Source organism: Microchirus variegatus (assembly GCF_963457635.1).
Source record: "Microchirus variegatus genome assembly, chromosome: 5".
In the NCBI taxonomy this organism is placed as follows: domain Eukaryota; kingdom Metazoa; phylum Chordata; class Actinopteri; order Pleuronectiformes; family Soleidae; genus Microchirus; species Microchirus variegatus.
In genome coordinates this window covers 20,516,869-20,542,330 of record NC_139806.1, presented here as the reverse complement: position 1 = coordinate 20,542,330, position 25,462 = coordinate 20,516,869, and the positions used below count along the sequence as shown (strand labels likewise).

The following is a 25,462-nucleotide window of genomic DNA, read 5'->3' as shown; positions in this document are numbered from 1 at the left end:
AATACTAATATTTATAAATTCCCCTTATAATTAAGATTTAAGCTTGAGTTGTTATTGATTTAGTTGTCTGGAGTTTTATCTGAATCCTGTGTGTTTCTTTCAGGAGGTTGTACAGGATAATGGCTGACCCTCTTCAGGTGTCACTGCCGTATGTACCGACTTGATAATCATTATCTCCAACACTCCAGCGCCTGTTGTAGCTGCTCCTGATGAGCCAATACTTCAGCAATATGCACGATGTTGTATGGAGATAACCAGGAGTACAGGAGTAAAGAGGAGCCGCCACTAAAACCAGGGATGACGTCACATTAATGCATTCATTCTGGGTGTAATTATTCACATTATTATTTGTGTTTATGTAAAAAGAAGAGGTTGTAAAAAAAAAAAACATATATGGGTCAGAGACATAACAGATGCAGGGTAGTGGTTACTGTTTGTTTTTGATTTGATTTCGCCTCTTTGCTGGTTATAAACATTAAGACGTTTCATCCCATAACGTGTCTCCACTGTAATTAATGAGAATTGACTGTGCATTTAAAATTAAAATTTAGAAAACAGAAAACCCCACAGTCGACTATGGGATATTCATTAATTAATCAAAAAACAAATTCAAGAGATTTGTGCATCTGTAGGCTCTACATTATTGAAATAAAAAGAAAATGAAATTCTGCTGACATACTGAAATTGTGGATCATGAAAATCTTGGCTGATTCTTCTTCCCAGATAACATCAAGTTAATTATTAACAAAATGTAATTATTGTAAATATTTGATTAATTTCGCCCCAAATGATTACAGCAATGCAGCATGACCTGACAGAAAATCATATTCTATTTATTGTAGCTGAAAATACTGAATTTTGTTCATTTAGCTCAAACAAAACTGGAAAGAACACACACTTACACTAACACATTTCCCTTTCTTTCTTCCTTTGTGTTAAATGAGTGAATCAGTACAAGAATCAGATCGTTTCAGAGAAACTGATCTGAACAGGCTCTCACATCCTCCTGCTGCTGCTGGAGGCTGTAAAACATCGACCTGTTTGTCTTTATTTTATGGAAGAAACAGTTAAGCTTTACACTTGTGCAGCTCTGTTTCGTCCCAGGTCTTCCACTGAACGCCAGCTTGTCCTGAGCTGCAGGAGCAAAGGCTGCTGGGAGGCCGTGAGCCTCAGACCCTCCTGTTTGAAGTGGTAGATGATTAAACGAGTCATGACAGGTGTAAAAGCAACCTTTGTCATTTTGGACATGCAGCGTCCTTGCTTCGGCTCACCCTCGATACGGAACGCCCTGCTCACCTGCACTGCTTACACTGACTGTGTGTGTGTGTGTGTGTGTGTGTGTGTGTGTGTGTGTGTGTGTGTGTGTGTGTGTGTGTGTGTGTGTGTGTGTGTGTGTGTGTGTGTGTGTGTGTGTGTGTGTGTGTGTGTGTGTGTGTGTGTGTGTGTGTGTGACAGTGTCAGAGGCAGATTCTGTGGAGGCGCCTGCATGGAGGCCTTACAATCCTGCACCACCACACTCCCTGTCAGCTTCGTGTGATGAATGAATGACAAATACATTCCTCCTCATCTGAGGAGGTGTACACTGACTGCAGCATGGCCGCGTCAAAGGATTCCTGCTCTCGTCTGCGCCTTGAGAAAGATGGAGGCACATTTATCTCTTATTATTTTGTATCTCCTGCAGCTCACTTTATCACTTTAGTGCCATGATGTCATATCAGCCTGACACAGGATACGGGGTTTATTCGACCTATTCTCATAACATTGGCTTCAATCAGGATTCAGCTATAGCATTATGTTATTATAGCTTTTTTTTTTTTGCAATTGCATTGCAGTTTTTTTTGTTTTTTTTTATCACGCTCTCGGCCGTGTCTGTGCCTTTGAGGAGATAAAACTCCAGTAAAACACAGATTAAGAATAAAATATACAAACAAAGAAAAGTTGTGTTGTCAGCAAAAATACAGTTCTCCACAGTAGGATTTGAATTGAGATGCAGAGTTATGACATCTTTGATATAACAGTCGTGACAGATGACAGATTAGGTGGATTATCAGAGCAAAAAACCTTGCTGATTTCTCACAAATCAAGTCTATTATCTTAATGATGTGGGACACGCAAACGTAAGATGTCTTATGACATCTGGGTTACAGAAATAGGATTAACTCTATTTCAAAATAAAAGTAGAGGTTTTAGAGTAAACTGGGAGGTTGAGATGAACAATAAAGTAAAATAAAACATTAACTTGCTGCTAAGTGAACCGTTATCCTTTTCACATAGCTTTTATAACATTTTTAAGTTTATAGAGATTTTTTTCTGTTTATATAGATTTTTCTTTTTAAAATATACCCTAAAGACATTTTGTGTGTCCACGTGTCTAAGATTATTGGGCCATATGTAAAAAGACCTCAGCATGCGGTTTTATTTTTTTAATTTTTTTTACATGTGTCCCTAATCGTCTTCCATGCTTCTGCATTATTAGATTGTTATATGTAAGGAAAGAGGAATTGGCCATCAGATATACTGATTTTTAAAGATCATCATCATCACAATCTCCACATGGGAAAATCCCTTTCCGTCGACCTCTAATGATAATGATAATGCTCTTAACTCAGCCTCGGTATCTTTCAGTTCATTTTCAGTCAGGTGCTGACACAGAGCAGGGATCTCCCAGTATTTTTGGGGACACAGAGAAGTAGCAGATAAGTCACTTAAGTCACCGCCACTTCTGGTTTCCACGACAAAAAGGGACCCAGCCTGGAAAGAGCCAGTAGCCAGATAAGGTCACATCCATCACCTATAAAACATAAGTGTTTAAAAGCTATTAAAACAAGATAAGGCAGAGGTTTCCGACACACTTAGCCACTTATTCCATTTAGATTGTTAATGCAGTGCTATTGTAATATGTTGAATTGAAATTTCTTCAAACACCGGCTTAGTCAGTGATTCACTCCTTAAATCTGAGGGATTTAAATGAATAGCTTGACATTATGAGTAACACACACAGACACACACACACAGACACACACAATTGTGTGAAGAGTTAGACAGGAGGAAGTGTCTGTGCACTTAATATGAAGTGAGCAGCAGTCAATGAGCCCTGAAGCAGCCATTTTGACATGTTTTAGCAGGAATGAGCACATGAACGGTGGCTCTGTTCAGAATACATCCTGAAACTGAGGAAGCTAAATGGAACATTTTTATATTGATTATTTACACGTCATTTTCTGACTCTGAGCTGTCAAAAGACCTATTAGGTTAGTTTAGCGTGGGAAGTATGGGAAACATTACCTCGTTCAGTTAAGAATCAAACATCTTGATTATGTTGTATTTATTTTTAATTAATTTCACTTATTTGTCTGTCTGTTATTGCATACCACCCTATGCATTTTTTTTACTGTTTATTATGGAATTGATGTTTTTATGTGAAGCATAAAATCACTTTTTATCCTTATGTTGCAACTAATTAAGTAACTAAGTATGTCTTCTTTTCATTGTTAATAAATTTGATTAAATTTTGACACAATTATTATCATTATTATTATTATTATTATTTTGAATATTCTCAAACTTTTAGTACCACCTGTGAAAAATACACCACTATTGCCAACGTTAAAATACAGTGGTGTAAATAGGTCGAGCAAAGTCAGCTACAGACAAATTTATTCTCAATAAGATAATTTGCGCTCTCATCATCCTCCTCTTCCTCACATATACTATATATACATATACTTAATTTAGTAACACTAGATTAAGATGGGGGGGGGGGGGATTAAAATTCCTCAGCTTCACTCTGATCACATACCCTGGTATAGACAGAAGAACAGTATTTCTGATTTTCCTCCAAGTACCACCAGAGGAAGCGTGTGAGAACCATGGATACGGAGAGACATATGCCAAAATTCCACACAACAAAATGCTTGAACATTGAGATTCATCGAGCTGAAGATGATTGGCCGCCCCGTGCGTCTGTGTCCGTCTCTGAGAAAACCGTGCCTCATCTCTTGTGCAGAAATCAGCGTCTGTACGTGTTATTGTTTCCACATCAGTGTCTCCATCCTGTGGAGCCAGCCCCTCGCTAAGTGTTTTGTCTCAGGAGAGAAGGTCAGGTCTATAGTACACTTTGTGACTTTCCCTGAATCAGCTGTTACGAGCCCCAGCCTGAGGGAAAACAGCCTTAGGCTAAACTGACGTCACTGATAGCAGAAGAGAGACAAGCTTGGAGGTGAGTCGGCGGTGGGGGGGGGGGGGGGGCGGTGGTGGTGGTGGTGGTAGTGGGGGTTACATTTCTTGGACATTCTGGCCCGATGGAGTACAGTATAGACACAGCAGCTGCTAAACCTTGCAAGGCGTCTCATGCATGCAGTGATGGTAACAAGATGCTCAACAATGTTTCAAAAATAACGGCTTCTTTAAGCAGGAAGTGCCAAAGCTTGGCCTTGACCTTCTGTGAATACAGTTACACTTCTCTTTCTTGAGGGAATTTGAATTAAAATGTGTCTGTAGCTTTTCAGTGAGAAGAACAAATAAGCCCTCTGAGATCAGATAAGATTTCAGCTCCAGTCAAAGAGGTCTGGAGCTCCACCAGACATGGCCCGACTTTGCATGAGGCTTGTCCTTCCATGACCGTACAACCTCCACACACTCACACAGCTCCCCTTCTGCACACATTAAACACACTCTCAGTCTGACTTGGAGGTTTCTGTCGCCCTCTCATTCACTTTAGGCAGTTGCCAGACAATGAAAACATTGAGAGGCAGTTTCTATGGCGTGACCAGGGCTTTTGTTTGCCTGAAAAACATATGCATTCTACATGCTCCAATTATGGTTTTATCAGATCGCTGTCAAACACACCAATCATGCACTTTCCTTTGTGCCCTCTCTAACAGTGTGTACTGTACCACGCGGAGCAGTGGCTCACCGTGTTTGCATGTTTGCCCATGGTGGGAGAATAATTTCCCAGACGGGTTTGTGTCCCTGTTGGCAGAAATCATGCAGGTAGGTTGGAAAACAATGTGTCACAATCCCTCCTTTTTCACAGTAACAGATTGGTTTTGAATGCAGGACTTCCTTGTGTGACTATTACTGCAATATTAAACAGCAATGAGCAGTGTTGGCCTTCTGCTGGTATCTAAGAGACACGGCCAGTTTTCCGCTCCAACTGCCACCAATGGCCTCCTATTTAGATTTAAAAAAAAGGGGAAGCTATATCAGGGTGATCTGCGGCACGTATCGTCCAACCCTTCATTATGACTTGCACTGTACTTTTCAACAAAAGAAGCAGAGAACGACAAGGCTGATCTGACTTAACATTGGCTCAGATCTCGACTGGCACGACTTCCGCTCTGTGTCAAAGTCACGTCCACATTGCTAGTTATTTCACAAGAATGCTGTTATCTGTTGTGTTAGCCTTTTAAATATAGAAACACACATCACACCTATGCATGCAGGACGACAGTGTATATATAGTGTGTTAGCAATTTTATTTGACTTTGTTCCAAAACCAAGATGAAACAAAGTAAATTAAACTTCATAACGAGACGTCCTCCAGGTTTGACCACAGTCATCATCCCCACTGACAAACACCCCAGCCAGTGTGTGTGTGTGTGTGTGTGTGTGTGTGTGTGTGTGTGTGTGTGTGTGTGTGTGTGTGTGTGTGTGTGTGTGTGTGTGTGTGTGTGTGGGGTTTGTTGTGATAGAAGCCAGCCAGCAGCTATAGGTGCTTAGGCTCCACTAAGTCCAGTGTTTACAGATCTGCCAGAATGTAACCTTGTAGCCTTTAGATGTTGCATCCAGGCAGCCAGACATCACTGAGGTTTGAGGTCTGGACAGGGAGCTATTATGCTTTCATCATGACAAAACACAACATGATAAAAAAAACTGGTGACGGCGAGGATGGTAACCGCTATCTGAAGAGATGACTCCATGACTTTATTAAAACATAAAATAAAAAAGAGAATATGATCATAACGGAAAAGCCTGATCCCTCTCATATTTCTATATATACAAAGTCATTTAATTTGTGGGACAAATCATTAATGGATAGCTGCATAATACATTAATAGGAGTCCCTTATTCCAGAAGAACTGTTCCAAAGTAGTATGACATTTTCTCTTTTCAGTTAATTTTTCAATCTTTTTTTTTTTTTTTTAATTTACCAAAAAACAAAAAAATAGGAAAAACTATTAGTAATCAGTAAAGTAGAGAAAACTCCCGTTTGCCACCCCATTAATAGGATTTTCTTTAAGGTTGTTGACTTTTCACAGGAATAGTGAGAAAATATGATTTTGCTGAGAAGATAATTAGCATAGCTTAGCAGCTACGCCGTAAAATATAATTGCATACACGTACACATGTTTATGTTTTCATTGTTTAAAAACTATGATAATACAACATAAAAAATTGTGTATAAAATGATTTGATGTGGACGGATGTGTCAAATTGACCACTGTGTTATCTCCCATACAGATGACCATAACTAAAACATGTATGATTATTATATGATTATAAAGTGACAGAATGGAATACTTTACTGGTTTATTGCTCCATCTCTGAATAGTCAGTTTGAAGGCATTACCACACCAGCTTCTCTTATCTTCCTTACACATGCAGAGTTGCACAGCTATTCCTCCACTAGTTACTGTCTAACCCTAACCATGACCTAACCACAAATCAAATCTTAACACTAAAATTAACCAGCAATGACGTTCTGCCTCATTAGGACCAGGTTTCCACGAGGGGTTTTAATTTTACACATTTTCCTCTGTTTCCAAACTTGACGCTAAGCTAAGCTAATTGCAGCCTGGTTTGAACTCTACACTCAATACCAGGATGTCAAAAAAGTGCTATAATATGTTTAATTTAACCCTTAAAGAGAACTTAAAGAGACCTTACTGTGCATAAACTATTTATTTAAAGATACATGTATTGTGTTGCATCAAAGTTGAGCGCAAATCAAAGGATGCACGATAAGGTGCAACGAGAGTAGACGAATCAGGTCAGTATTTTCCTCTGCCATGTTGATCATATGAAGGTGTCACAGCTCATGCCGAGTTCTTATCACGTAGAGTTAACGACACCTTAACATTTCCTCATCTCAGAGAAGCACGCGTTGCTGTACATGTGCTCTGAGTCATCCATCAGTGTCCTCTACACCTCGGACTTTTGCCCCAGATTAAAGTACATATAGCAAGGCATGTCAAACACGGTTCCTGGCTCTTAGCGTTGTACAAAACAGCTTTACATCTCGGTGTTTTATGGCAGGAAGGATAAAGGTCATTGTGAAGGTCGTTGAAAAGATCCAGCACAGAGAAACAACTGAACTGTGCGTTTGAGTCTGCGTAGGAGAGAAGGACGCGAGGAAAGGGATGAATAGAGGGAGGAAGGAGAAGAGGAGAGAATTATGACTGGAGGGGAGGCTACTCTCCAACACCACGCATACTGAAGGCTGCTGTGTGAAAGCCACACTGTAGGAGCGTGCACAGACAAATACACACCTTGGCGGGTTCCCTGCCTGTGACTCAGGTCAGTGGGAGTCTCAAGAGCGAGAGGTGGTAATCAGTAACAATATTTTATGGCTGTGTTAATAGTTAACATGGCCCCTAGACACTGTGCCCCTGGCCCAAGCACCTGCAGCCCCTTTTACAGGCATCATCCACAAAAAGAACAAATAGTCTCAGTGCTTGTTGGGCACATCGGCTTTACGTGAACCATCACATCTGACATGTCAACAGGTGTTTGGCGAAACAAGTCTGTGGAAAAAAAAAGATCTTTGGTTAACAAGGCTAATAACTTGAGTTCAAACTTTGTCATTCACCCTTTAAAGTGTCTGTACAACTTTATTGCCACCTCTTCTCTTCTCCCACAGATCTTCTGGCTTCACACATAAACAAAATGTGCTTTTTAACCCTAATCCCTAATTCCTAAATCCTGAAAATTCCTTTCAAAGTTGTGGGAACATGATAAAATGTGCCTAAAAGTTCAAAATGTCCTCTCAGAGAAAGGTTTATACATTTTCATGGTCCTCACAAAGATATAAATACATGTACATTAACATGTACATGTACAAATACACACATGCACCAGTTTGTGCAGCTATTCATGTTCGGACACTGCATTGACCCCCACTCATTTGGACAACCCAACTAAACCCTTAAACCCCCCTAACCCTACATTTACTCTTACTCTAACCCTAACATAATCTGAACTATAGCTAGTTAATACCTTAGCTTATTAAAAATTCAAATATTACCTCCATCATTAACCTGAGCCTAAGAGATGACGTTCTGTCTCATTAAGACCAGGCTTTGGTCTCCATGAGGACAACTGGTCCTTTACAAAGTTTGGAACATAAAAACAGATCCTAAAGAGGTAACAAATACAAGTACACAGAGAGAGAGAAGTTGTGTTTAGCACCTGGTCTTTTTTTTTTACTATCATTCTCTACACACTGAAACACACCTACAAACATGCAAAGGCAGACCCATAGCTGGACAGAAGAAAAACAACACAAACACATGCCTCCCTAGCTTCTCCTGACAGATACCGGCGAGCTCAGGTCAGGGTAACCTTGCAGTGACCCACCGGCTCCATCTCCTGTAGTGACCTCTCTCACCACCTGCTAAGCCTCTGTGTCTGGCCTGTTGGCTCGTCCCTGCTGCCAGGCTGACCACAACCACCAACACTGGTGCACAACGGCTCAACAGCACCTAGGGACCCAAGCCTCTACCCCTTCTATTGGCTTTGGGTTGTTTTTTTTTTCTTCTATATTCCACGTCCAAGCCGCATTGATCAAGTCTCAAAGTCCAAGAGCTTGATGCAAATGTAGTGACATCAACAGAGCACTAAGGCAATGCTTCTCTATCCGGGCAGATGGAGGTGTGTGCACAGTGCAAACAGACCCTTGTACTGACAAGAATAAGCTGGAGCACTAGGCAGTGAAAAAAAAAAAAAAATCATGGGCTGTCCGTTTCTCTCACAAAATTGTTTTTTGATAAGGTTGTATCAGGAGATAAGTGTTGTCACTATTCCTATCCGAAAACTGGAAGCCAGTTTGATAAACTTGCCCCGTAATCTAATAAGAGTCATGGACGCTCGCTGTGATTGAAAGGAATATCGTCTGAAGACTTGATTTAAGAACAGCGGAGTCAAACTGTAAAAGTTGATAACATCTTTACACTAAACAAATGACTATCGCTACTCATTCAGGATTACTTTGAATTTGTTGACACACTGGGGTAATGCTGATAGCCTTTGCAGCTGAGTGGCAATATATCTGTGATACAGCAGGTGAAACAAAGTCAAGTAAAACGTCGGCAATACGCAGTATATTCTGATAGAGATGAAGAGATAAACTGTCAGTTGAACACTTGTACAGTTGAATATATTACATGGAAGTCATTTTGACACTCTCCTGAACAGGGCCGCGTCAGGAAAATAGACGGTCCAACGTCAAACAAACCAAATGTTAAAGGCTCTGGTATACTTCCACAGAGTTGCACGTCGCATTGCCACACCTCTGCTCCTAAACAATTACAGAATTATCTAAATCAGGAGAAACTAGTGAATGAAAAATGTAGACCAGAATAATGTTCTGTCGTCAAAGATCGATTGATGCTTGGACAAGATGGGGGAGATAAGCTGAGGGCATCTGCTTCTGAGAAGCGACTACGAAATTCCGCCCCAAAATGGTTGGTTACCTGATGAGACTGATGAAGGATGAAGAATGATGGATCAGATTTGGTGAAGAAGAGGAGGGTGGGCATGACAGCAGCACGAGGAAAAAACTAAGGCTGGGAGGAGACAACCAGTGAAACCCCAGGAAATAGTTATAGTAATAGAGTAAAATGTAACTATTCTTAGTCGGTCTAACATACCTAAATAATTTGATTAAAAGTCATTTTACTTATGCATGTATACGCTTTAGTGTTGTGCATGTAAACCTATAGTGACTGTTACACACTGTGCTTTTGAGGTTAATACACATTCACAGTCACTGTAATAACGAGGTTACAGTAGAACTGTTGAAGACAGTAGAACTCTGAAAACACTCCCTCAGTGTTTTGTGTTTTCCTGTGGGAATCTTGAGATTGAGTGCACGTGCATGGAACTGACCACTACAAGGTCATACGTTTATTACACTGACAAAGATGTCATGTCTTATTCTAGGCATCATAGAGGATTTGAACAGTAAGTTATAGCAGAGACGAGTAAAGCAGAGGTCAGTTATCTTGAATTTAAATACAGAATTGTCTATAATATGAAATAATTGTTAAAAAAAATATATGAATTAGTTGTACATAGGGGCAAGCTATTGGTGTGTTCTATTTGTAGTTGGAACTTGTAATTTCCGAGGTCATTGGGTGTTCCTTACACAGGAAGTCCCCCTGAATTTGGATTTCCAACTCGGAAAATTGGAGCAACCTCACCAACCCCAACAAGGAATTCCAAGATGGTTGCCACCATACGAACACCACTAATTTTACCATCTGTCATTTTGGTTTTACAGTAAATCAGTGGTAGACATAGTGCTGTTTAATTTTCAAATGTAGACATGCTGCTACACTGTTTGTGTGCACACAATTCTCAAAAAATGCTCGAGATACATTGGGGGTAACGTCAATGCCAATTCCAACTTCTCACTTCTGATGTAAATGGAACGCAGCATATGTGTGTGTTCCATCCAGTTTTGATGTTCATCTGTGGCAGCGTTACAGAGCCACTTAAAGGTCTGGCATATGGACTAGAGCATTTATTGTGCTTTTCCATTGTACAGTTCGAACACAACTCGGCTCTTCTCAGCTCTGCTCGGTTTGGTATCAGGCACGCTGTTTTCTATTACTATAGTACCTCCTTAACGTGAGTGGGGTTGTGATCTGACAGCTGCCATGAAGTTGTTTTATATGCAACACATTTTACCGATGGGCAAAATGTACTGAATCATTAGAATTAGTTAATTAAAACAATTTGTTCACAGAATCGTTCAGTACTTCCTGCATGACTGGAGCGCAGGTTGCTTAAAATGAAATATGGTCACGGGTTGTGATTTCAGCAGTGCTGATGCTAAATACACCAGACTATTAAATTGTGATATTTTAGAGATTTCCTTGCTAAATGTTGGAGATTAACACAGGTTTTCAGGATTTTTAAGTCTTTTTAACTGATGTACAGTTCGGTTTGATTCTTGAGCAATACTCATGACTCTTCCAGTGATGACACTCTCTACCACCAAGTGGCCTACAGTCACATGTTACCAAAAAAAGCACCAGGTATTATACCTAATGGAAAAGCAAAAAAAAAACGAGTAGAATCGAATCGAGCCAAATCATGCTTGAACTTTATAATGGAAAAGGGTCATTTTGGAGGAGTTCCTGAGTCTGAAGCCAATTCTTGAAAAAGAAAGCTGTGTTCAGAAGCCGTGCTCGCACAGAAAGCTTTTTAAGAACAAAAAAAAAAAAAAAGTGTGGATAAGGCCTGAGGCCTCCTCCCCTCCCTGGTGACCCGGGATTGCAGGGGTTGGTGTTAAGTAAACTTTGTCAGCCATGCAACAGTCTCCAGCAGAGAAATGTCTCTCGGCTCATCAGGAGACCTTCTCCATGACCCCCACCTCTCTGCCTTGGCATTCCTCCACCACACCACCTCCCTGACCCACCTTCTCTCATCTCTTCTTCCCTCCCCCTTCTTCCTCGCCCTCCGTTCACTGCCTTGTCCTGCACTCTGTCCCAGCAGCACGGCCTCAGCCGACTGGTGTCTCCTTGGTTGGAGACAGCCTATCAGGGGCCCTACGTCATCTGTCTCCAGGGCTTGAGTGACAGGTCAACCTCACAGATTACTTGCTACTATCGGCGGGGGGAGGGGGGTTGGGGAATGAGGGCTTCCCTTCTTAAGTTTGCTCCTTTCTCTCATGTACCGTTACTCCATGTGACATTTTATCTGTCCGATAGTTTCCCTGTTGATTCGCTTCATTTTTCGGTGGGTGTAACAGACGTTGGCGAACCAGTCAGAGGGGAGAGAAAACACAGCACATTCAATCCTTGCAAACACTGTGTTTGGAATAACAGTACAGAAATGTGCTATCAACCACCAGATGCTGCTTTCCCAGGCTGCAGGCGGCTGAGACCTTCAGGAATATTAACAGGGTGGTGTTTTTTTTTGTTGTTTGTTTGCTTTTGTCTCCTTCCACTGCAGGTTGGAAATATTCACCAAAGCACTCAGAAAGTGCCAACCTCCACCAAGGCCACTTAGTTTCCCACATCCTCAGAAAATTTCAACAAAATCCCTCCCTTTACTCAGGGATGAGTTATGCTGCTCACAGACAGACACAAATATAATCTGCTTGGTGAGCTTTCCTTATAATATGCGAAAATTATATTTTTGATATTCTCAGTGATTATATGATCAAAATCTGTGGAGGCTAAATTATAAGCTAAAGTCAATAGCGTTTTAGTTTAAGACTAAAGACTAAACAAGAGGCTCAGGCCAAAGATGACAAAATCAGCCTTCCAGGAGTGCAGAAGTTTACACATTGATCCTAAAAGTTATTCAAGTGACCGACTGGCTGTCAGCCTCTAAAGCAAAATATGCATTAAAAAAATGTATTGATTTTTGGAGAGTAAGCAGATTGGACACTCTATTTTCACTAAATTGAACGTAGGTTTGAGTGTGAGAGTGGATGGTTGTTTGTCTCCATGTGGCCCTGTGATGGACTGGAGACCCGTCCAGGCTGTACCTCGCCTTCCCGCCTGTCAGCTGGGATTGGCACCAGCGCCCTCAGCGACCCTCATATCGAGGATATAAAGCAGTAGAAGATGAATGGATTGCCTTTCTAGTAATATAGTACCTTATAAGATGCCCTAACAAATGTGTTTCCTATGGGTTTCCCTACTTCCTCTATATGACAGTGTCCCAAAGGGTGTCCTTAGAGGAAATGATATTTAGTGCTGTATAGAAAATGCCTATCTCAGTGATAGAAAGTGATCCTGTGCTAAAATGAAGTCAGTTATGTATACGCTATTTTCTTTCTATCAGAGCTGTGGTGCAAAATCCTTCATAAGATATTCCAGACACTTATTATAACCTGTGTATTAAATGCCTAAATTGGAACTTATTTGCTGGCTACCATGTAATTTTCATATTCAAAATACAGAATATTTCACAGACTGTCAAAATATATATTTTTTTGTTTTACATTTCAAGGCAAGTTGTCGTGGCACAAACTTCAAATTGTGACAGGAAACTGTTCATTCCAGATGCCTTTTTTCCATTTAAAAAAAAAACAGGCGACATTTCTAAACACAGCTTTCTCTCTGCCAGGTGGTGTGAAGCTGACTAACTCTCAAGCCCTTGTCATTGCTCTCTGTCTAGAACATGGAGCCCTGGGATATTTGTGTATCATGTATTGATTTGGAGGTACAACCCTTGGCTGTAAACGAAAGATAAAGAAGTTAGGCATTAACTATTTTTTTCCAGGGGTCACTCTGAGCCGGTTTCACATAGCAAAAAAAAAAAGAAAAACCCACCTGAAAAAAAAAAAAAAATGCTTGGCCAGTGATGGACTCTGGAATATTGATTTTTTTCCTGGAACAAAAAAAGGCCTTTGCAGTCAGTCTCTCCCTCTGAGCTCAGATAGGGCAGCTACATTCCTGTCAGTTTACTGCCTGCTCAGCGGAGGCGAGCACCTGTCAGATGTACAAGGCTGGTTTTGTTATACAAGGTGTCTTTGTAGCATTTGCTGTCTCCATAGAACACATCTTTTTTTTCTGTAATGGAAAGAAACAAAAAAAAAAATGGATCACTCAGGGGAATTCAGTTAACTCTTCACAAGGACTGCAAACTGTTGAACTCCCACATGTGGCTTTAATATTACAGGGCTGTGGGGAACTATTAAAAAAAATCATCTTCTCCCTCAGAATAATAAAATTTCCACTCGATTCATGAACAGAAAAAGCTATATTTAAAAAAATAGCAGTTGTCACTTGTATTTTCCACTTGGCCTGGTTATATTTCTATTTTATTATGAACAGGGCAAACTAAATGTTAACTTAAAAACAAAAAAAAGCATTCTGTTATACATCATGTATGTGGTAACTGATGGCAACCAGGCTTCTATTGGACGATACCAACTGTCAATGTCACTGGTGTCCACTTATATGTTCTGTTTTATCAATTTGCCTCTAAATAATTACATAATCTACACCGTTTTCATTGTGTACTACTGCGAAAGAATAATAATTAATAAATGAATAATGAATAATTAAAGCCTCAGAAAAATGTTCAATAACTTTACAAATAAAGTAAGCTGATTTTCCCCATTCAGATGGAGTTCTTTTTGCAGAAGAGTCGCCCCCCCAGCGGCGATTCAATATAATCTTACTTCCTGGTTGGCTACTTCCATTTTATATTCAGTCTACCACTGTTGTATTTAATTTATGCAAGTGCGAGACTGACTGACACGAGTTGCTTTTGGAAATACGACTTGAGGGTTATTGTCTGAAGAAATGTATCATTCAAATTTGAATTTGCTACTTACTATTTGAATACTTTTAGAAACAAATCAAATCAACACCTATCGTGACACAATCCTACCGTGACAAAAGCATAAAGTAAATACTGATCCCAGCAGCAACCGTGTTTAACAGTCCTTACCTGGGACTATGGACCACGGGGCAGAATCATTAACACCTCCCTGTTTTAGCAGAGTGTGATCAATGGGATGAAGTTTACACTTGTTGATTAAGTACGTCTACCTCATTGTTCTGCATACTTGTTGTAGTGTGAAACTAATCACATCTAAAGACAGCTCTAACACGGCTATGGGTTAATGATTTGAAGAGCCTGCGCTCTGCCTGGTGGTGATTAGTGTTTTATTCTCATATAAATTCATCTAATACACGAAAATACTCAACACACATCGTTTTGTGTGTTAGTTGATCAATTGAATTAATTGCAAACACATTTTTTTTTATGTGATTTTTACTCCACTGGAAGTTATTGGTATGTTAGTTTTTGTAATCTTCCCAGTAAAATTAATGGGTTGCTATAATTCTTACTGAGTCGAGAATCTATTCAATCTCAGCATCAAAAGCACTTGACATTTTACTGCCCAGGCAAAGGTTGCATCTCCCCAGCTTTATAGAATTATTAAGTAAGCAATTATGATAACCCACTGTTTTAAAGATAATAGAATGATAAGGTCCTGCCAGACTTGCTCTGTAGTTTGCCCTTACGCTGCTCCTCCTGAGGAGAAAATCAATGTCTTTTACACTTCAGGCTAAATCAGGCCACTCTGTTCCCCCGACGTGCTCTGCTGTTTATTTTACCTGTGTTTAAAAAAAAAACACAATTATAATCCAAAAAGAAAGAAAGAAATGATCGTGGTATCCACACTTTGCGATGACCCTGCGTGGCTAAAGGCATTTTATCAAAGCTCATAAACCTTGAATGACTATATATTGATAAAGACTGTTTAAAGTGTCATTGGAACGATAACATTTGCACTGTAAATGTGGCTCCAGCCTACAATCATGTCGGGATGATAAGGACAGCACTGAGTGGGATACTACTAATAGGTCAAAAGGCACAAACACTTTGGCCTGGAGTTTTGATAAAAGACACGTTTTACTTCGCTAAAATCGTTTAAAAAAATGTTTTTTAAATTAAATGAACTTAGGATCTGTTGACTTTTAAACCCAGATTATTAAGTAATTTAATAGTGAAAAAAACCTTTCAACAGCCACATATGTCTCTGCAATTAAAAATGTCATTTGAAATACATCAAATATTTAAAAGGGAATGGTATTTCAACACAATAAAGGACATGTCAGAATTAAAGCGCGGCTTTTCTGTTTTGCTTGTGTTACGAAAGCACAAAGGGCTTGACGACGCTTTCATTTGAGCGTTGTTTGTGTTAACGCTCTCCCTCGACACGCATAAATAACAATTACCAACTGCTGAGCCAGTGATTGACGAGTGGTTTGACACTTTGCCCAGATCAATATCAATAAAGCAATCAGCGTGTCAGGGACCTGCATGTTTTGAGGAGGATCTTGTAAGAGAGTATGAGGTGAGTTTATGGCTTAACTGTGGGAGGAGGTGCTGTTGCTTTCAGGTACATCTACAAGAACACACAAACAAACACATGGCAGGCATATTTATCACATTTATCACATTTATTCTTATTTAACTCACTGTTAGTTGTTTAATTTCAATATAGGACTTATATTCTGACAGTTATTTGCTGAATGTAAAAGAAAATGAGCCTGTTTGTGTCCCCCATTTTGATTAAAGTCCTCAATTCACTGCATCAAATCCCCCAAACTGGTGATAACGCTCAGGCCCTTCTGCTCGTCCCTGGTCCTCCAAGAGTCTGTCCAGACACAATGAACTTTGCTCAGCTCGACAATAAACGGAGACAATAAAGTCAACCAGACTTCTGAACTGTGTGACATGTCAGAGGGTGTGTGTGTGTGTGTGAGTGTGTGCGTGTGTGTGTGTGTGTGTGTGTGTGTGTGTGTGTGTGTTTGTGTGTGGGGAGGAGGAGGCAGGACCTTCAGACAGTCAGCGATCAATTTCTCCAACATGGCAGGAAAGCTTGTGGCTGAGAAGAAATAAAACGTCCTTTTTTTTCCCCCTTGTGCTTGTGCTCTGACTGGATCCAGGACAGATTCATTTCTATGGCACAAAAAAATTACAATTAAATAACTTTGAGGACAGAAAATGTTCGAATGATGTCAGTACACAGTGTCTTTAACTTTAATTCCTCCCTAATTTATTACTTCATAAATGAATTTTTCATCGTTTAGGGCTGCAATTATTTTCCTAATTGATTCATGTGTAAAATATTTTCTCGATGAACTGATTTGATAATTAGTTTGTTACATAAAATACAAAAAAAAGTTGAAATAAAGAAAATGCTTTTACTGAAAAAAAAAAAAAAATCACTCAAACTGAATCAAAAATAGTTGTTGCTTAATTTAGTAATTAATAGTTTCAGTCTTAAATTGAGACTTTATTCATGATTATTTGCAAAAGGTTTTGTTTAGAACTTCATTAAAACTGAATCATCATGTCAGGTTTGGGGAGGTTTAGTTTCACTCTGACTTCATGTCGCTCATGTGTGATCACAGCATGTTAAGTTCAAGTTCTGTGGCCGTAAATCCAAGCGGTTGTGTTTCTCGCTGGCAGCCAAGGCCAGGATTTAACAGCTGTGTTTCAAAAGTGAGCGCGTCGCTCTGGAACAACCACAGAACAACCTCCAGACGTGAGTGATGGCGTCTATAACTAGCTGTCAAACCGAAGTCAAATGCATGAGCGAGCCTGTTTTTGTAAATGCTGTTGATGTGTCCTCTGCACCACACACACAGCAGTAGATCAGTGTTCAGTTATTGGATGCACTGCCACCTTGTGATGTGCTTTGAAACCTGCATGTCAAAAGCCTATTATCAGACTGTCATTTGGTAGTAAACGTAAGGGGGGAATATATTCATGTTTGTCAGGTCATAACTTTAAGACTAGTGCCAGTGGAGAAGTCTGATCGGAGTGTGGTGGTGTTGTGTGGGGGGGTTGTGCTGACTCCACCACAGATGGATGCCACTGACCCGGCTCAGTGATCACAGCACAGACTTGAAGCAGGGTCACAAGCATTTTCCTGATCGTGGTCGCCTGCTCTCCTCTCTGGGGGTTCCATTCATCTCTATCTTCTGCTCAGTCAAGCCTGCTCGTGCACGGCCACCATCACTCACACTCTGCAGGGGCAGCCAGGGAACTAGCTGACCCCCCGGTGTGGGAGTTAACAACCCCTGCAGTCCAGTCAGCAAACAGTGCAGCCTTCAAGTGGCTGCAACTGGCAGCCGTGGCGGCCGGGGATGCTCCCCAGGATCAGGCCACAGCCGGGAGGGAGATAGTGTCGTCTCCGCCACCCTGACAGTCAGTCAGCAGGGCAGACCCCGGGTCTGTATTCAGTCAACAAGTCTGGTCCTGACATTCACCTCCGCACACCTTCACTCACTTTACAAAATACTGAAATAGTCATGATAGCTACACCAAAAATGACATACATGACTCTCCTGCTGTATATACTCCCACTATTCTGATAGGCCTTTCCTCTTGTGTTGGCCAATAAAGCCTGGTTAAAGGTGTTGAGGTCAAGGCCCTGATGTCAAAGTCCTTCACGGTAATCTCTCATTATTTCCACAATGTCATTATTTATAGGCATAACGGTGTGCGTTTATAAAGACCTTAAAGCGCTTTACTCTTCAGTTTCACACCCATTCGCTCACACATTCATACAATGCAGTTGACATGCAGCGCTCAGTCTTTCACACGTCCGTCGTACCCATTCGCACGCAGCCGACACAGCAGTGAGGGACAACATCAATTGTCTTAACCAGGGACACGTCGTCATGTAGACGGGGGATCAAATCGCCAACCCTGCGGTAAGAAGACAACACGGTCTACCACTGACCCAGAGACACCAAATATTCATTATGATGTCAATTTGTTCTGCACTTTGAACAACAATTCACGTATGATGAGGTTAACTGAGTTGAACTAGATTTAAGGAAGTTGCTGCTACAAAATTGTCTAAAATATTAAACAGTAACACTTTGCAGGTATAACGGGATCCAAAATATGCCAGACAGTGGTAAGTAAGTTAGTGTCTCAGACTAATAAAACTTAATAACTTCTTCAAGGTCCAATGTGTAACATTCACAGGAGGGGGCTGTAATGGTGGGAATTTAAAATACTACCCATAATGGCTTGGTCATGGTAGCCGTAAAATAAGTCTTTTACGTATCTGCATATGTATTTTAGGCAAGGGTTTTGCTTTTGGGAGGCAGCCATTTTGTGTCGCCATGTTTCTACAGAAGCACAAATGGACAAGCGTTTTTGAAGTTGAACATGCTTTCTGGCATTTGAAGGCCACCATAGTTCCCTGGTGCAATTGGGAAAGGTAAAAGTACCTGAACCTGCCTCTGAAATTGAAGAGGCATTGATATAAAAGATTATGTTACATTTATAATCCCCAAAAAAATCCACAACTGGTCTGCAGACATGAAGTGCAAGAAGAGCATCCTCCTGCAGTCCATCAGATGACACCACTTCCTACACACTGGACCTTGTTTCTTCAAGTTTTCTCCATCTAAAGTTGTCCACACACAGAACAAAAGCTCTTTATCCACAACATTCATGGTGACAAAGAGTCCAGAGGCAGCGACTGTCATTCACTCGCTGTCTGGCGCCGTGACAGGCGAACCATAGTGCATCGTTTCAGAGACAGGTACTGGAGTACACAATGACAAAGCACCGGTGACACCGACACCACACTGTGCACCGACTGTCTCGGCCCGGTGCCAAGTCACAGATATGTGAGAGGTTATAAAGAGGTGTCAGCATCTCCTCTGCAGTCAGCGTGCATGAAGTGAGAGGATGACAGCATGATGAATGTCTTGTTATGAGCAGCTGCATACTGCTGCTGTATGTGAGCCGAGCCTGAACACGTCCAGGTTATGAATGGACTAGTCAATGAGCTAGAACATAAATGGCCTTTGGGCGTAATTTCTTAGCGGTGAGGAGAAGCCTTGTGAGATGTGCCGCTGTCGCACCGTTCACAGGAGAAGATGCATCACCCTGTTCGGGACCTCACGTCTCCTATGCATACTCTTCCTTCACTCCTTTATTTCTCTCTCCCTGATTAGCATAGCTGACCTATCACACACTGGCGCTGAGTCATTATTAGGTGTTAGCATTTTCAATTACCCCACACCTCCCATCTCTGCCACCCTGTCTCCTCTGTGAGGCAGACGCTGCACAGCAGGAGAAAAGCAACAAAATGCAAATCTTATGCTCATCAGAAGCAAACTACATCTGAGCACCACTGGAAAAACCAAACAAAGCACACGACCTAATGAATTTAGTAACTGTTGGGAAAACAAACAGCACTTTTAATGTCCCATGGTTCATTTAGAGCTTTATTCCAGCTATACAGTTGTTTTTAAAAGCACTTATTAGCAATACAGACCGAACTGTTTTCATGATACATGTCGTACTGCATATGTCAAACATTCATGCCAAAGAAAATACCACGGATACATTTTCCAACAGGACAATTACAGGGATGGAAAGTAAAATACAAAATAGGCTTTTGTCATAACAACCATAACAAGACAACACTACCATTAAGCAAATTAGTGCTTCTAGCTTAAAGTGTTATCAGTGAAAAGAAACAAAACTGTACTCAAGAAAAGTTGCTTTCAGTCCTAAAAAGAGAGGAGAAAGGGGTAAAAATGCTTGCGGATGCAAATTCCCATTCAGCGGAGCAAGCAAGACAACCTCCACATGGGCAACTGCCTTTTGAAAGAGCAAAGGCAAGTTCTGTCTTTAGAAAAAATCATGAGCTTTCATCCAAACGAAAAATACTGGTGACAAGATACTCGACATGTCAAGACAACAAAAAAAAACCTCTTTTGTTTCTGTTCCACACAAACAAGTTAGCCTTACAGAGAGCTATTTCAGAGAAAAATGCTTCTATCTTTCTATCTACAAAAGCTACCGCCGACAAAAAAGCAAAGACACAAAGAAAGAAAACAACAGAACATATCACAAACATATTTCAACATTAATATCAAAGCAGAATGTTTGAAAGATTTTGAGGCTACATATCAGGAAGGCAGTGATACCTATAAATCCTATTTTTGGGCAGCAATACAAAATAATTTAGTCAACATTTTCATCTTAGTGTATTAGATTGTACTTTGTGGCTCAGTAAATGTTGATTTGAGGGAAAGGAAATGCACATAAATTAAAAAAATGATTTATGATAAAGAGCTCCTTATCCCCATACAAGTTATTTTACCAGTAGATTTGTGGAAGCAAATGGCACATAGTAATCAATGGTTAATTAGCAATGCTCATTGGATTTTATTTATTTTTTTGTCAGACAATAACACCGGGGCTCAAAACAGTTTCACAAGAACAAGCGACAAGTGACTCTGGTGTCAGAAAAGCTTGCATCGCGTGGATTTGTGTGTACAACAAACAGGTACAACAAGAGACAGAAGCTGAATACGCGTGTGTGTTTGTCTTGAAACCCAACACGGTGGCTCCTGAATGGGCAGCGAAAAGGGTGTTGCGACATCACCGGTCGTTCTTCTTACAGCTTGGTAAACACAGAAGTGGGGGGTGTGGCGTGCTACCTGACGGCCAGACTGCTCCGCGTTTGAACCGCCGAGCAGACGTGGACCTCCAAAAGTGAGTGTGTGGAAAAACAGCTTTTACCCTGATTCATTCTTTTCTAGTGCAAAACTGCCAACGTGTGGTCGTCAGATGCGAGAACAGTCGGCAAACAGTGTCACCGCAGCCAAACTGAACACGGACATGAATCTTGTGTGTGCAATGTGTCACAAACTTGTCATACTGACATGAAAATGTAATTACTTAAAATCCACATCAGGAGCGTCTGATACCAATACCTTTGAGGGACAACATGACGAGAACTTTACACCAAAGGTAACAGACCGACATTACCATTACTACGCTTGTGAATTCACTCTGGTGCTCAGAGTTATTCGGGGTCAAATCCAGGCACAGGACCGACTCCCTTCAGTTCATATCAAAAAGTCTGAATATGTCAACGCAGACGCCGAAGGAAAAGAGTAATAACAAAGTTAAGGGATGACAAGTGGAGGGTGAGAAAGTGAGAGAGCAGCAATGAGAGGGGGAAAAAAGTGACACGCGTGAAGGAACCCAGGTGACAAAATAGAAGAAGTGATGAAGTGTTTTGTAACAGAGATTCCGTGTGAACATAAGCCATTAAGAGAGAATTTGTAGTGTAGACTAAGACATTTGTGGACGTTCTTAGCTGGCTGACTCGGGCGCCGTGACGATGGTCGAGGAGCAGCGACAGCAGAGGTGGCGGCGGCGGCGGCAGCAGCAGGAGCAGCAGCGGCGGCAGGTGTGGTTGCAGCTTAGCAAGTGTGGTCGCTGTGAACTTTAAGAGAAGCGAGAGAGTCAGCGCAGAGATCTAATAGAGGAGGATGCGGCGCTCGATGGCCTTGCGGCAGATGGGGCACTCGCTCATTCGGTCCCCGCAAAGCTGGCAGGTGCCGTGGCCACACATGAAAATCATGTTCTTCAGTCGGTCCAGACACACTGGACACATGGTCTGCAAACAGATGAAGAACAACAACCAGCACAGTTCATATTTTGTCGTGATTTCAACTTAAAAAAACACACACATATAATCCTTAACATGGGCAAGCCCTGCATTTGTCATGACAGATGTTTGTTTAATAACATTATAGATCAGTGATCGTTTAATTTGACCCAATGGAAGCTGAGCTTATGACACTTTTCCACTACATAGTACCACCTCGGCTTGACAGCTATTTGGACACTGTTCCTCAGCTGATGGGATGAATAAAACATTTATAACTGTGAAGTGAACTGTGTTTATAGTATATATAACTACATACTAATGAGTATTCATGCGTTATATATGATGAAATGCATTAATGCTTAACTAATAGTGCTAATAGTGTGTACTTATTATTTAGTGTTACCAAGTCAAGTTGTCGTGGAAAAGTGCCTATCAATCATAAATCCGCCTGCAACTTGACTCAAGTACTGGTTAAAACTTTTTTGATACAGTATTGAACTTATATAACAATACTGATTCATGAAAAATACTTTATCCAATACTGGCAGGCTGATATAAGCTCACCGAAATTTGGTACAGCAGGACACATTTTAGACCTTAGGTGAACCCTTTCTGCATTGTTTTTCAGAATTCTTAAATATTACTAATCAAATTTGGAGGTTTCATTTTGGCCTTTTGGTCAGGCTGGGCAATAAATAATAAAAAAAAACCCTTATCATGATATACTTTTTTTATATCATTCGATACATTTTAGGCTATATCCTGATTCAAATCCAGATAAAAAGCCTCTCACAGAGATGTTTGTGCTTCTTAACGACAAGTGACAATACACTGTAAATACCTTTCATTTCAGATATTACCTGCTTTATTTCTTTTACTTTTTAATGTTAAATGAAGTCTATTTACAGAAGTTAGAAACAATGACACTGCCTATAAATAGTAATATTATGTCACTTATATTAAGTAACATAATATTTATTTATAAGTTACTTAAAAAAAAATATAATATTTAATTTATTTAATTTCCTTAGAAGTAAGATAACTCATCATAAAACGACGATATTCAAAAATGTAATATTTAATATATATGTAATATATTTTGTTTCACATCACAATTAAGATAAAATATTGATATATTTTTTAGTTTTATTAGATTTATAAATACTGGAAATATAAACTCTGATTTATTGGTGGGATGAAAAAAAAGCATGTGAAGGCATCATGTGATGGATCATGTTCATGGCTGTCCTCTGGCTTTACCTGCTCCTTAATGTCTTGGAGCTGTTGCTGAAGCTTCTGCACGTCAGCATTGACGTTGGTGTTGTCCTTGTCTCGCTGCAGTGCTGGGATGTTTCCACTGGCTGTTTGAACACAATGGACAAGTTGAAAAACAAAAGAGTCGCCGGCCTGCGGGACTGAACAAAGACACACTTTGCACCGGCGGCCCCATCAAACATCACTTCCTCATAATGATAAACTACAGTATATTGCCAATAAAACAGGAATGCAGCCACACCGATGTTGCCGTTCGGAAATAAGCTGGAAGAGCTCATTTATTTTTTAAAACCGGAGCTCTGTACACAAGCCAAGATCACAAACCCATGCGCTACCAATTTTATCACGTTTGGCAGATTGAACGGCTGTGTCTGTGTCACTTTTTAAATGTCTGCATTTTAGAAAATGCACATTTTGTAATGGCTTGAAATAAAAACTGGTGAAGAACAAAACATCATGCAGTGATTTTGGCACTGGGTGCATGTGCATAATGATAGTGTGAAACTGCAGGGGTGTAATATTTGAGCGCTCAACAATAAACAGCTGGACTGAGGCCCTGTTAGCTGCAAACATCTGCCAGAAACGGTGATCATCTCCAGTGCGATTCTTGGCATATGGATCATCAGCTATAGTTCGGTGTGTGCATGACTGAGAGAGAAAGGGAGGGGGGAGTTAAAGGGGAAGGGAACAGGGGCCAGGGCAGCACTGTGGGGAGCTCTGTGGGGAGCTCTTAAAAAAGCAAGGCTCTGATAAGGGAGGGGATCATGGAAGTAATACTTACACCAACTTAGTGCCAGATTGTTGGGCTGGAGAAGCTCCTGCGACCCCCCTGCCATAGTGTTAGAGCTCCCTGCTGGGAATAACCACATTGTTAAGCCTTGTTTATACTCACGCGAGAGGCACCGCTGCGTGGACGTCAGCTCGTATAGGGCGTGCGTTTATGGTCGAAGACTAGGCGCGCAACAATATGCTCCAAACGGCTAGGTGGCGTACAAGACTAGTCTGTAGATAAGCTGAGAGTTAACAGGATAACATCTTTCATTTCTACTGAGATGTTATCCTGTTAAACCTTTTATTTACAATTATTAGATTTATGTTTTCACACATCTCAGACATCTAATAGACTACATTTTAATACTAAAAACTACATCTGATAGATTTGGGAATTCGCTCAGTGTTTGATACAGCTTTGATACATGAGGACTTCTCACCTGTGTTGCTAATTACTTCAGTAAAAGCAACCATGTCTCTCTGGTCTTGTATTTAATATTGTAAAGGCAAATAAATTCAGCCAGTCTTTCCTACGACGTGTCCATTGTGCGCACGCAGTAATACAAACTCAGGCGCGCGACCAAGCGCCGCAACAACTTTCGGAAGCCTCTCGCACGCGTGTCGCAGACGTCATTTCTGGTGCCAGTATTCTCTTGCCGGATGCGCTACAGAAAGTATAAACCAGGTTTTATAGCAGGAGCTGTCCTCAAAGTGTGAGGACAAAACTACTCACTACAGCCTCTATAGGAGGTTCAGAGAAAAAAATCTAAAGAGGAAGCCAGCAGGTTGGAAACAAAGATCAGGAAAGGAAATTGAAATAAAGACATCTGTGTAGCAGCAAGTGATACTTTCTCTTTCTGCGTTTAGCCAATGCTAATGCTTGATTCTGAAACCTGTGCTAATTGGTTAGAGCGATTCATTATTAAACCAAGTACCAAAGTACAGAAGCTGGGGTGGGGGATTGAAACTATTGAAATTTGCTTGTTACTGGGATGCTGCCCCTTGCATGAGTGTATGTGTGTGTGTGTGTGTGTGTGTGTGTGGGTTCGCACATCTGGTTGTGACAGCGTGTGAGATTTGCCAACACACGGACACGTGGAGAGATGTAAATAATTAATACAGGAGCAAAGATGAAGTCAGTGAACTTGCAACAGTTTCCCTTTTAACACAACATAAAATGTGGAAAACACGAGAGAAGGGACAACTAGTGAGAAACACCAAAAATATGGGCACAGTGCTTCAACAGGAGACAAGATGGATTGTGAATAA

At 40.8% G+C, this 25,462-nt stretch overlaps 1 protein-coding gene across 2 annotated transcripts in view; it reads right to left on the bottom strand.

The window, feature by feature from the left end:
- Window positions 1-19,986: 19,986 nt before the first annotated feature.
- Window positions 19,987-25,462, bottom strand: part of mib1 (MIB E3 ubiquitin protein ligase 1) — a 56,313-nt gene continuing 50,837 nt past the window's right edge. Inside the window, exons 20-22 of one of the 2 annotated variants that reach the window (XM_083889816.1) lie at window positions 24,204-24,275; window positions 23,408-23,508; window positions 19,987-22,153 (exon numbers count right to left, since the gene is read on the bottom strand). In XM_083889816.1, coding sequence (XP_083745942.1) covers window positions 22,013-22,153; window positions 23,408-23,508; window positions 24,204-24,275 — 314 coding nt within the window. In that variant the 3' untranslated portion in view covers window positions 19,987-22,012. The remainder of the gene's footprint in view (window positions 22,154-23,407; window positions 23,509-24,203; window positions 24,276-25,462) is intronic. The other variant, XM_083889817.1, reaches the window with a different exon arrangement.